General features: G+C 40.6%; 1 protein-coding gene across 2 annotated transcripts in view; it reads left to right on the forward strand.

Annotated features, from left to right (window-relative positions):
• TTK (TTK protein kinase) overlaps positions 1–13,573 on the forward strand; it is a 92,880-nt gene that overhangs the window by 3,657 nt on the left and 75,650 nt on the right. For both annotated transcript variants that reach the window (XM_067532656.1, XM_067532655.1), the window contains exons 3-5: positions 417–560; positions 945–1,170; positions 10,813–10,919. In XM_067532656.1, the coding sequence (XP_067388757.1) occupies positions 419–560; positions 945–1,170; positions 10,813–10,919 (475 nt within the window). In that variant the 5' untranslated portion in view covers positions 417–418. The remainder of the gene's footprint in view (positions 1–416; positions 561–944; positions 1,171–10,812; positions 10,920–13,573) is intronic.

The following is a 13,573-nucleotide window of genomic DNA, read 5'->3' on the forward strand; positions in this document are numbered from 1 at the left end:
TAACATTCAACTGAAATGTACTATTGAACCAAATCCACCAAAGAATAAATTGCTGAAAAATTTTAAAGCACTATGTTGTTGAACAGCATTGCACAAGCTGCATACAAAGAACACTCTTAAATACTTGTTTGTGTATATATAGGAAAAAAGTAATGCTGAATTGCTATGGTTGTAGATACCATTAACATATTAGTAAAAATAACTAGTTTCAAGATTATAATTAAAATTGCCTTGATGACAGAAGTTCTTAACTTTTGCTGAAATAAATATCTCATACATAGATATGGAATGACCTTAATTGATCTTCAAAGTGTACATGAGGCTTCTCTAGGCTATCAGCTACAGAAGCTTTCAACTGAATGTTAACTGCTACAGAATTCTGCAATAGTTACCCTGTCTTTTATCTGTATGTCTAGAGATGGAGGAGGAGGACTTAAGTGAAAGAGGACTGACAATTGCTTCAATCATGAATAGAGTCAGAGACCTGAAAAATAAATATAAAAATGAAGACAATGTGACTGATGAGTTTAATATTACTAAAGTCTCGGCTGATACAACAGGTATTTTTTTTAATCTGTATTTTCACTCTTACTGCAATTGATACTAAAATTAACTAGTCTGAGAACTATTAAACAAAAACAGTTTAATCTATTTCAGTATTTTCTTTTTACAGTCTTTTTAAGACTAAAACAAAGTAAGACTAAGACTTTTTAAGACTAAAACAAGACCAAAACAAGTAACTAATGTCAGCTCCTCTTGATAATGCTGCCTAGAGCTGTCTTGTGCACTTGTTTGTAGATTGCTCATATTTGTTAGTATTTGCAAAAAAAAGTTTCTAAAGTTTTTTTCCCCTTTTAGTGTTCACATTTGGAGGGTGGGTGTGTGTATTACTTTATAACCATAAATCTAAGAATGTATTTGGTGGTTGTTGCTTTTTCTCTTAGATAACTCTGGCACTGTTAATCAAATAATGATGACTGCAAATAATCCAGAAGACTGGCTGAGTTTCTTGCTTAAATTGGAAAAAAAGGGTATTCCTGAGACTGATATTAGTCTATTGAATAGATTGATTGGTCGTTACAGTCAAGCAGTTGCTGCACTACCTGCAGAAAAACATTGCCAAAATGAGAACTATGCTCGGATCCTAGTGAGATTTGCTGAGTTGAAAGCGTGAGTACTAATCACCAATTTCCAATAAATGAACCCCAAAAGAGGTCTTCTGAATTTTACTAATGGCAAAATAGACACAGTAAACAAAAGTGTCTCTTGCCCTTAGGGCAAATAAATACACATATTAACATTCATGCTACTTAATTTGTATGCAGAAGGCACTTAGGACCGTTAGAAACTTATTGCTTGTGCAGGACAAGTGATTAATGTAAGCATACTTCTTATGAAGTCTATTGGTGTATTTTTCTTGTATACCGATTAATATGATTGATCAGCTTATTTTTAACACATGGGGATTGGGGAGGCACCATATCTCACCAAAATATTAGTCTATTGTGTCACTTTTAATAAAATTTGTTTAAAAACCTTTTTTTTTTTTAACTCGGGTTGTATATGTGAAGAAGCTTGGAAATGGTTTGAGGGTGCCTCTCCTTATTCTTTCCTTCCCCTTCATCCCAATTTTGTAAAAACTTAAATACTGTGTGAAAGTAACAAACAAACCAAAAAAAAAAAAAAAGTAGGCAATTTAGGATGAAACTTGTTAAACTTACAGCTCTGCATTATGGGTAATAATGCTTATTTGTGATTTAAATCTGTTCATCTCAAAAGTATGCTTCTTCCAAATTTTAGAACCCACTTGCTATAACTTCGGTGTTGTAGTACGCAGCTTATTTCTCAGATGGGGAACTTATCTATAAGGCTCCTTGGCCTTTTTAACAGAAATGACTCTTTCAGAAAAAATTACTTGGATTTATCCAAGCCTGGTGCTTTGGCTGTTCCAGAATGAGAGGTCATCTTAATGTCACTGTTTTAACCCTTCACTGTTTGTCTTACGGGTGTGACAGAAACAAAGACATCAATTACCATATAAAATATAACTTTACCCAATAAAATGAAACTAATTAACATATACCCTTAACTACTTCTCAGTAGTAGTGGAAACTGCTGCTTAGAGAGATTGCATGAGTCGTGTGTGCGTATGCGCGTGTGTCTAATGCACTGTAGCCAGTGAGTTTTCCCTAGTGGTACCTGTCAGGGTAGCACATGTGCTATGCACCTCCTCAGCTGAGGGTATAAAGGGTAAAGATTCCCCCATGCTCCCATCAGTTCCTTCTTGCTACCTGTGGAGCTGTCCATAGGCTGTTGCTCAAAGTTCCCTTTTTTCTTCTGAAGAAAGCTTTTTCTTCATATTATAAATAGTGATTGAGGTTATACATTTTTCCCCCCTTGGCAATATTTTAGTTCTGTTTTTGTAAAGCTTTTTTGTGTGTTTACTTTTTCAAGATTGTTTTTGCTTTGTACCACGAGCTTGGTTATGCCCAAGTTTTTTGGTTTCAAGCACTGTTTCATGTGCAGGGTGTCAGCCACATAGTGATCTCATACCTGATGCCTGATTTCTCTTGGCAGGGGACATATTAGAGGCAAGTGCTCTATTTGTAGATCTTTCTAAAAGAGGACCCAGAAGTCAAGGAACATTACGTTGAAAGATTACCTCATGGAGCGTGCCATGCGTCCCTCCTTGGACCTGTGTTGTCCGGAACCCAGCACTTCTCCCTTGGCCTCAAGTGATTCTCCTATGGCTCTTTCTGACTCCCCCACTGCATGTGGCAGAGATTCTGGGAGTAGAAAAGAGGAAGTGTTTTCCTTTTCCAAGGACACGTAAGAGCCACAAGTCAGTCTCAGGATGAAATCTGGCCTCAAAACCAAACAAAAGTTCCTCTTCTAAAGGAAACTTGGGCCACTCTAAAGCTTCAGATAAGTCTTCACGAGAACTGTTGGATACCAAAGTTAGAGTGTGGGTGGAGACTCACAGCTTGCTGGTACCAATGGTTGGACTTCTACAGGAAGTCTAGCCATGGACTTGGTGCCTCCTCAAGTAACATCGAGGATATCACAGGTGAGACTAGTAGTTGAAGTATTAACTTCAGCACTATCACAAGCAATTTTGGTATCGATGACAGCAGTAGCTTATTCAGTGGCAAAGAACTTACTTAGTAGCAGGGAATTCATACAAACAGTTTGTCAGAATATTTACCTTCTGCTCAAGTCACCTGTTCTGGAAGATTTTGTCTTACTGGGACCTCCTATGGATATCTCTCTCTATAAATGATGCTCTCTTGGAGTCTGCAAAAACGTTGTGGCTCATGCCAATTTCCTGGCCTCCCATAGGAAAACATAGGAACAAGTAATACTACTGTTTAATTGCAATGTAGATGTTGAGACTTTGGCTGTAGCCAGAACTCTGGGACTCTTCTGCCTCCCAGCGTCCCAGAGCTCCAGCTCCAGCCTGAGCCAAATGTCTACACTGCAGTTACAGTGCCTGAGCCTGAGTCAGCTGGCATGGCCAGCTGCAGGTGTCTAACCGGAGAGTACACATACTGTGAGAATTCAAGTTTTGTTGACAGAACAGGAAGCATCATTACATATCATTATCTTAAAGCTTCAAGCAATTTTCAGTGTGTGCTGAATCTCTCTGTCAGGGAACATCCATTCACATACTTGCTGACAATGTATTGTATTAAAGAACATTTAGGAACATTCAAGTCTGCAGGGCCCTGATGAAATTCATCCTCTGGTACTTATGGAACTAGCTGAAGCAATTTTAGAACCATTAATGATTATCTTTGGGGAACTCTTGGAGGACGGTGAGGTCCCAGGGGACTGGAGAAGGGTAAACATAGTACTTATCTTTGAAAAAGGGAACGAAGATCTGATTAATTATAGACCAGTCAGCCTAACTTCGATATCTGGATAGACACTGGAACAAAATATTAAACAGTTTGTAAGCACCTAGAGGATAACGTGGTTTTAAGGAATAACTGACATGGATTTGTCAACAACAAATGATGCCAAACCAACCTAATTTTGTTTTTTTGACAAGGTTACTTGCCTAGTGAATGAAGGGGAAGAGGGAAGCAGTAGATGTGATGTATCTAGATTTTAGTAAGGATTTTGACACAGTCCCACATGCAATTCTCATAAACAAAGTAGGGAAATGTGGTGTACATGTAATTACTATAAGGGAGGTGCACAACTAGTTGAAAAATTTACTTTGAGCAGTTATCAATGGTTCGCTGTCAAACAAGGAGGGTATATCTAGTGGGTTCCTGCAAGGGGTCAGTCCTGGGTGCAGTACTATTCAATGTTTTCATGAATGACTTGATGATGATGTTGAGAGTATGCTTAAAGATTCCCACATGACACCAAGCTGGGAGAGGTTGCAAGCACTTTGAAGGATAGGATGTGAATTCACAATCAGCTTGCCAAATTGGAGAATTAGTTTAAATTAAAAGATGAAATTCAATAAAGATAAGTTCAGAGTACATCACTTAAGAAGGAAAAATCAAATGCACAGCTACAAAATGGGGAATAACTGGCTAGGTGATAGAACTGTTGAAAAGGATCTAGGGGTGGTTCTTTGAGTGCTTGTTCATGTCTATTCCATGCTAGGTGTGTGCACACTGTGTGCACTGTTGCTAGAGATTTTTTCCTCTGGTATCTGTTGGGCCAGCTCTAGTGCCCTCTAGAGTTGCATGCATATGCGCTGATATAAGAGGTGCCGCCAGCCCTGCACCTTTTCAGTTTCTTCTTACCGTCCGTGACAGTTGCTGGAATGATCCTTCTTGCTGCAGCAAGACTTCTTTCCCAGTGATTTGGACTCTTTTCTGTTCATAGATGTTGTTTGCTGTAGTTAGTGTATCTAGTTCTTAGAATTAGTGTAGTGTAAAGAGTAGCATGAATAGTTCATCCCTGTCGTTGAGGAACGCTTTGCCCCAGAGGCTGGACGCGCTCCGGACTTAAAGCTTCTTGCGGCAAACCTATGCCAGTGAGTGACCCACACTCCAGTTGCTTAAAGTGGCTGGGGTAAGCTTACATAAAGGACAAGTGCCAGACTTCAGACCTTGCACTAAAAAGGACAAAGATATTTGGCTGAAGGCCATCCTCTTAGAGGCCACCCTCAGACCTGTCTCAGCCAAGTTGCTCCCAATCAGCACTGAGCATTTCAGCGTTTGTGTGAAGTGCTGCTCCAGCATAGTGCTCTTCCCGGCACTGTTCACCACCTTCATTGCCAAGGAAGAAGCATATGAAATAGCATGCCGCGAGAAGGCACTTACCAGTGCAGAAGAGGGACAAGCGAGGAGAGACTAGCTCAGTCAGACCCATGTCGGACCACTTTTCCTCTCCTGAACCAATGATGGCACCATTGACTCTGCCTAAAGAGATGAATCTAGTGTGGGATCCTCCCTCAACTCCCGGAAGTGGCCACGGTGCCAGGCATGTACTTGTTCCTTTGTCCCTGGAGGCTTTCCAAGTGGTAGAGGACCTGCTTTCTCTCCCGGTCCCGCCAACTTCACAAGGACTCCTGTCAGCCAAGGTAGCTGGAGACAGGAGAGAACAAACAGCGTTGAGCTCCTTCCTGGCACTGGTCACCTCAGCACCCTCTATGATCCCAATGTTGTAGTCACCAATGTGTTCCCAGTCCCCGGAATCCTAGCATCACCCAGAAGCAGAAGTGGGTACTGCTCTGCCATGGTTCTCAAGGGAAGAATCTTCTTCTGCATTCAAGGGGGAGTCCTTTGCTCCACCCAAGAATCTGTGTGACTCCTTGTCCAAATTTAAGGACTTGCTACCGCAGGAGTCCAGGCAGGATTTCATGGTCATTCTGGAGGAGGGCAAGAATGGAGGACCTCTCCTGGCTGTCCTGGATATGGCAGAATCGGCAGCCCAGCTTCTGCCTTCATCATAAGGTGTTGTTCGTGGCTCCAGTTCTCTGGCCTCCTTCATGAAGTCCAGCAGTCTATCCAGGATCTCCCATTTGAAGGCTCATCTCTTTTCTCAGACCAGACGGACTCGAAACATTATGGCCTCAAGGACTCAAGGGCCACCCTTTTTTCCTTAGGCCTTTACACAACACCAGCTTCCAGGAAGCATTTTAGGCCCCACAGCCTTCCAGGCTTGCTGTGCTTCCCAGACAAGAGCTGTATAAAAGAAAGGGGAAAGGTTACATACTATGCCAACCACTTCTGTCTACCTCAGCCTCCTAGTCGGACTCTCAGAGAGACCCCGGCAAGGCCACACAGGACTTTTTGAAGGTGCTCTTGAGGGTGTTGTACCAGTCAATGCTCTAGATTAGCTTCCTCCTTTGTTTTTGGATAGTCTGTCGCCTTTCAGCCCAGCATGGTCATATATAACGTTAGACCATTTGGGTCCTGAGTACAATAACAGTGAGTTACACCCTTCAGTCCCATCCCACCCACCATCCCCTTCAGAGACCCTTCTCAAGAGCAGCTCCTTGACTAGGAGGTACATGTGGAAGAAGTTCTCCAAGACTTGAGAGTGAAGGGATTTTACTCCTGGTATTTTCTAATGCCAGAGGGCGCCTATGCTCCATCCTAGACCTGTCGCCTCAACAGATAACTCAAGAAACTGAGGTACTTCATGGTATCCCTGGCATCCATCATTCCCTCCCTGGATCTAGGAGACTGGCATGTTGCCCTTGACCTAAAGGACGCTTATTTCTGTATCTCTGTCTTCTGCAGCCACAGGATATTTCTCAGGTTTTGTAGCAGGTCAATGCCACTATCAATTCATTGCTGTCTCCTTAAGCCTACCAGCAACCCCCCAAGTTTTCTCAAAGTTTATGACAGTCATAGCAGCCTTCCTCAGGCGATGAAGTATGAAATTCTACCCATACCTCGACAACTGGCTGATCAAAGGTGGTTTGCAGGCTCAGGTACAAAATAGCCTCAGTATAGTGTGGGCGACCTTCCAAGCACCAGGCCTGCTGATAAACAAACAAAAGTCAACTTTTGTCGTGGTTCAGAGAATAGATTTTATTGGGGCAGTGCTCAACTCGATCCAAGCCAGTCTTCCTGCCGGAGGCCCAATTCCGGACTATGTCAGTCCTAATATCCAAAATCACGGTCCACCCAGTCACAACTGCTCAAGTCTGCCTAAAGCTATTGGGTCACATGGTGGCATGTACATACATGGTGCAGTATGGTGGGCTGTGCCTCAGTCTCTTCCAGATGCGGCTAGTTTAGTCTACTCCCTGAGCAGACACCACTTAGATTCAGTATTCACAGTCCTGCTTCCAGTCCTTGCTTTCCTGGTCTGGTGGACAGACCCAAAATCAGTAATGAAGGGGGTACCCTTTGTTAACCCTCAACCGTCAGTAGCCTTAGTCTTGGATGCATCAGACCAAGTGAGGGGAGCCCACCTCAACAACCTCAAGACCTAGGGCCTCTGTTCCCAAGAAGAACAAGGTTACAAAAGGCTAGTAATTGTTTTTTACTGTGGATCACAAATTGAATATGAGTCGTCAATGTGATGCAGTTGTAAAAAAGACTAATATCATTCTGGGATGTATTAACAGGAGTGTTATGTAAGACATGGAAAGTAATTGTCCCATTGTACTTGGCACTGGTGAGGTCTCAGCTGGAGTACTGTTTCTGATTCTGGTCACCACACTTCAGGAAGGATTGCACAAATTAGAAAGAGTCCGGAGGAGAACAACAAATGATGATAAAAAGTTTAGAAAACCTGACCTATGAGGAAAGATTAATAAAACTGGATATGTTTAGTCTTGAGAAAAGAAGACGGGGGGGAGAATCTAAAAAGGCTTCATATTTGTTAATGGCTGTTATAAAGAGGGCTGTGATCAGTTGTTCTCCATGTTCACAGGAAGGCAGGCCAAGAAGTAATAAGCTGAATCTGCAGCAAGGGAGATTTAGGTTAAATATTAGGAAGAACTTTCTAACTATAAGGGTAGCTAGGCTTCCAAGGGAAGTTATGGAATCCCCATCATGGGAGGCTTTTAAGAATAGGCTCGACAAACAGCTATCAGGAATGGTCTAGGTTTATTGGGTCCTGCCTCAGCATAGGAGGCTGAATTTGATGACTTCTTGAGGTCCCTTCCAGCCCCACATTTCTATAAGTTTATGATAGACAACAAGAAGTGCTGTCAGTTTTGCTCTTGAGTGGGTCATAGTCTGGGCTCTCTGACTGATGCCTTCCAGCTAAACTGGGGGTTGGTTCTAATGTATGCATCCCTCCTCCTCCTGTTCTGATCATCCATCAAATTGAATTATGGCATACTGATACTCGTTGTGTCAGTCTACCAAGACAACTTTTGTTCTCTGACCTTCACAGTCTATTGGTTCAACCTCCCAGACTTCTTCCCCTCTTTCTGGACTTACTGTCCAACATCATGGACAACTGAGGTATCTGGGTCTGGACAGCCTGCACCTCACCATGTAGAAGCTGCACAATTAGATCAGGCAGAAGAGAGCTGTTCAGAGGCAGTCTAGCAGGTTCTACTTGACAGCGGTAAGATCAACTTATCTGGCCAAATGGAAACACTTTTCAGTTTGGTTCTTGGTTTATGGAATTCGGTTGATATTAGTCTGGATTCAGGACATTTTAGATTACTTATTACATCTTAAATTGTCAGACACTTGAATAAAAAATGGTTACTTAGATCTTCTGTAACTGTTGTACTTAGAGATGTGTGGTACATGTCAATTCCATGTCCCGCCCTCTGCTTTGAAATCCATTATGGTTCCAGTAGGAAGGAACTTGAGGGAGCATTGGGCCAGGTTCACCCTTTATAATTTCTGCTGGATGCAAGAGGAGGTGTATGGCGCATACTCCACCTTCATGGGTACTGGTAGGGAAAACTCTCTGACCACAGTTCAGTCAGCATGTGTACACCTAATATGGAATAGACATGTTCAACCCATATCAAGGAATAGTTATGGTGTGCAAATAAGTAATTGGTTTTTCTTTTAAAAAAAGCACAACACCTCACCACTTCACAGATATTTGGAGGCGAAGTTTATAGTACTTGGAAAGAAAAAAATCACGTTTTCCTATTTTGAATACTGGCACAACATTAGCATTCTTCCAGTCTTTTGGAATTTCTGAAGTATTTCAAGATTTATTAAAAATCCAATACTCTTGAGCCCAAGTCATGCGGGCTTCCTGATTTTAAAAGTATTTATTCCTAGTACAAATTGTCTAACATCCTCCTTGATTACTAGTGGACTGGAAAGTACTTCATTTTCCTCATGTGATACAAATACATCATCCTGCTTCTTTCCGAACACAAAACAAATATTTATTGAACATTTCTGCCTTTTCTGCATCATTAGCAATTTTACTATCTCCATCTAGTAACAGGCCTATACCATTGTTAGGATTTTTTTTTATCCTAATATACTTAACAAACAATCAAAAATGATTCTTCTCACCATCCTTAGCCCTGACTGCCTTGGATTTGACATGTCCTTTGTTTCCCTTAATAATTTTCTACATTTCATAACTTTTAATTTATATTGATTGCTATCTATTTCCCTTTATTTCCATTTTTTATATATTGCTCTTTTATTTATAACGTCTGACTTCACTTTGCCACTAAACCAAGGATGGGCTTTTAGTCAAAGTTGTCACCTTTCTTAATTGTGGAATTGTATCTTTTTTAAAGAACTCCCAATTTGGCTGTGCAAAAAACATATCTCATCCCTCCCCCTGAAACGAGAATGATCACTTATTATTTGAATGTAATATAGGTATGAACTTTGCTCTGTCTTAATTTGCATGTGGAGTGGATGGATGTGATCAGGGATATTTAGAAGGATGTTATATTGTGTGCTAACATCTCATACTTGTAATTTTGGTTGCCCTGCTTAAATATTTGAGCGTCAACATTAGTGAATGCAGTGTCATTGCTGAGTTGGTCCCAGGATATTAGACAGACAAGGTGGATGAGGTACTATCTCTTATTGGGCCAACTTCTGTGGGTGAGAGTCAAGCTTTTGTGCTTATGCAGAGCTCTTCTTCAGGTCTTGAAGAAATTGGTCCAATAAAAGATATTACATCACCAACAGTAGTGAAACTATTTAAAGCTAAGTGTAGAGAAATACATATGAAACTGTACTTTTCAAGGAGCACCTCATAACCTTGGTCATATCCCTAAAACAAAATCCCCTATATTCCTGGGAAGCTGGGCCTCGTTTCTGTAGCAAATACCCTGAATTCTTCAACAGATTGTGGCAGACTGGAAATTCTGTGACAGATTAATTTCAGTATTCAATTAAGATAGTAGCCCCCATGTCTTGATATTGTATTCATTTTTTCACATTGTCACTTTATCCTAATATTTTTGGTACACTGCAAATTTTTATAGCGGCAAAAACATAAGTTAGGGGAAAGCTGGAGGCTTTGACGCTTTTGGTGCCTTTTGCACATGTTGCAAAATTCGTGCGTGGTTTAAGTTTATTAGCTAACTTTTTCAGCTAAAATTATCTGAGAGGGAAAAAAGTATTAACACTTAAAATTATCCTCTTCGGGTTTGAGAATACAGTCATTGATGCTGACTAGGGCAGTTAACACCTCTATTATTCTTTCAGTCTTCCTGCAAACTCAAGGAAATCGTTTTCAGTGTACGTTTAATTTATTTTTTTTAACAGTGGGGAGGAGTAGAAAGATTTTTGTTTAGCTTCTGGAGGGCAGTTCTGTGACAGTTGAATTTTGCAGCAAGTTCCTTGTCCATGACTAAATACATGAAACCCTGCCCTTAAATTTCCTTTACCTTTCATTTCCAGCTTGGTTCTCTACATAACTCTATATACTATTTTACAGTTTTCAAGACCTAGAGGAAGCACGTGACCAGTTTCATCTTGCCAGACTGAATTGCAAGAAATTTGCTTTCGTGCATGTAGCTTTGGCACAATTCGAACTGTCACAAGGTGTGTGGAGAAGTTTGTCCAATGTTGGAAGTTTTTGCCTCACACATTTGTTTCTTTTAAAAAATTGGTATAATTGTTTATATATTAAGAAAATAGAAGATAGTTTGCGTAGTAGGTACTGAATCGGGAAAATTAAGAACTTAGAAAGTATTTTTCTTTCATATTGAACTAAAATGCCCTGGTAGTACACTTTCCTTGAGAAAAATGTGGGTTTTTTCTTTTTGTAGAACATGGGTCTCAGATTTGTTTTAGAAAGTGTTTCTGTTCAATGCAGTACACAGTATATTTTCTTCCCTCTCCTTCCCAAGAAGCCCATGTCCAAGAATGACCCATATTCTACTTGCCTAAAGTGACTCAGAAACCCACCAGAGGGACCGCTGCAAGATTTGCAGACACACTTGTCCTCAAACCAAAAAAGACAGAAGCCAACGACTATAGTTTATGGAAGCAGCCCTCCGACCATCTCGGAGTCAATTGGAACCAGTGCCAAGCATGTCAACCTCGGTATGGAGCACATTGGCCTCCATCCGAGAGTTGATGCCGAGGAAGGACTCTGGCTCCAGATATTGGAGGCTATTAGAGAATGTAAAAAATAATTATGCCTGGTTACTGCTGTAATTAGTTGCTCCAATATCTCTTCCTTCTCCTTTGTCTTCATTTACAGAGACTTACTGAATATTTGTAAATGCTATAATTGTTTCCTATCATGAATACTATCTACTTCCAAAAAGTACTTCCAGTTCTGTTAAAAGAGTAGTAAGGTTGCAAAGTCATGCACTCAAATGTAGAAAATGCCAGGATTTCGGTTGCCTGTACAGTCTTAATTTGACACCCTTGTGTGTATGCACTATGAAAGATTTTTAATATCATGGTTACATAGTTGTTTCCACCACTCACACAGTACTCCACCTTATCTCAGGAATTAATGTGGATATTAATCAGGGTTGTACAGTGAATGAGGCTGTTCTCTGTAAGACCCCTGCCTCGTTATTTGAAGAAGCTGGAAAGCGTATAGTGAATGAGGCAGCGGATTGTTGAAAGAGGAAAAAATGGTCTCATGGTTAAGGCAATTGGGTGTCATCCTGGAAAACTGGATTCTGTCCCTGTGTCTGCTACAGAGTTCCTGTGTTATTGAGCAAAATCACTTAAATCAAATTTTCATCGGTGATCATTAATTGTGGGCTATAACCACAAAGGGACTTAGATGTTGTAATATGAAGTACTATAAAAATGCGAAGTATTCTGGCAAATGAGGACCTCGGTATCTCCAATAGAGCACCTAAATTAATGGACACTTTTTACCTTAATTTCTGTGCCACAATTTCTCATCTGTAAAATGTCAACCTCAGAGTTACGAATACCTCGGCAATGGAGGTTCCCCAAGTGCTCCCTCCATGACATGCCTCTGTTTTGGGGAGGACAATGCTCCGCCAACTATGCCTATATGCGTGGTTTACCGGTCAGTTTGTAACTCTGGTGTTCGTATTTCTGAGGTTCTACTGTATCACCTGTTTTCATGGTGTTGTGAAAAAAATTTCAGTAGTGTTTGTGAAACTCTCAGATACTATGATGAAAGTACCATAGACACGCCTGAGAGGAAATTAATTTTCTGTTCAGTGTAGGGTTTGAATGGTGTGCAGTAAATAAGGTCTGGGGCCACACACTGAAAGAGGAGGATAGGAAATCTTGAATAATTACCCATTCACTGATTGAGGCAGGAGTCCTCTAGGGGGAAAATAATAATCATATAATTAAACACTGTATCATAATGCATGTTTGGGGTAAATTGAAGCTGCCATGCACAACCTTATGTCTGGCATTTCATAACTTTTGACTGCTTGACTTTGCAACCTTAATGTTTTTTCAATGTAGGTTACTTTTGGATGTAATTTCCTAATTTTAAAAACAAACAAAAAAAATACCAGTATGTGGTACCCCCACGTTGCGTAATCAGCAGGATATGGATCTTCATATCCATAGCACAGCTCTCTACCACTTCTATTAACAGAGTAAATGATAATAGTAATAGACTGAATATATGGATAAAGCAGTAGAGGGGACCCAGACTTAAGTAATGAGTAGTTCAAACCTCTGTACAGATAAGCACTATACAGATGTTAAGTATTTCACACTGGTCCTGAGTGAGTGATAGTAGGAAGGCAGGTGAAATTTGGCCAAGGTAGGCTTTTTCCCCCCCCATGATGTGCCTCTCTATATAATTGTGTGTGTGTGTGTGTGTGTGTGTGTGTGTGTGTGTGTGTGTGTGTGTGTGTGTGTGTGTGTGTGTGTGTGTGTGTGTGTGTGTGTGTGTGTGTGTGTGTGTGTGTGTTAAAGCAAATTCTGTTTTTTAGCAAAAACCTTAATATAGCCCCTAAATATTTCTTGTTTGTTAGAAGTGGAAATAATATGCTGAGCACAACTCCTTTCTCTTAAACAATATTCTTCCTGTTCATCCCTCTCTCTGATTGTGTGTGTGAATGGGTTTTTGTTTGTTGTTTTCCTGGTGTGGCTTCCTTAGTGGACTGTTTCTTGTTCCTTGTCTAGTTTTTGGGGGTTTTTTAAGCCACAACTTTTGTTTGTGTTATCTTTATGAATCAAAATTTACAGGGATTATGGAGATAGTTTTTATAATGAATACAAATCAAATTTTGTAC

This window comes from Emydura macquarii, unplaced genomic scaffold (assembly GCF_026122565.2).
Source record: "Emydura macquarii macquarii isolate MOO-44397 ecotype Brisbane River unplaced genomic scaffold, CSIRO-AGI_Emac_v2 contig_3295, whole genome shotgun sequence".
NCBI classification, from domain to species: domain Eukaryota; kingdom Metazoa; phylum Chordata; order Testudines; family Chelidae; genus Emydura; species Emydura macquarii.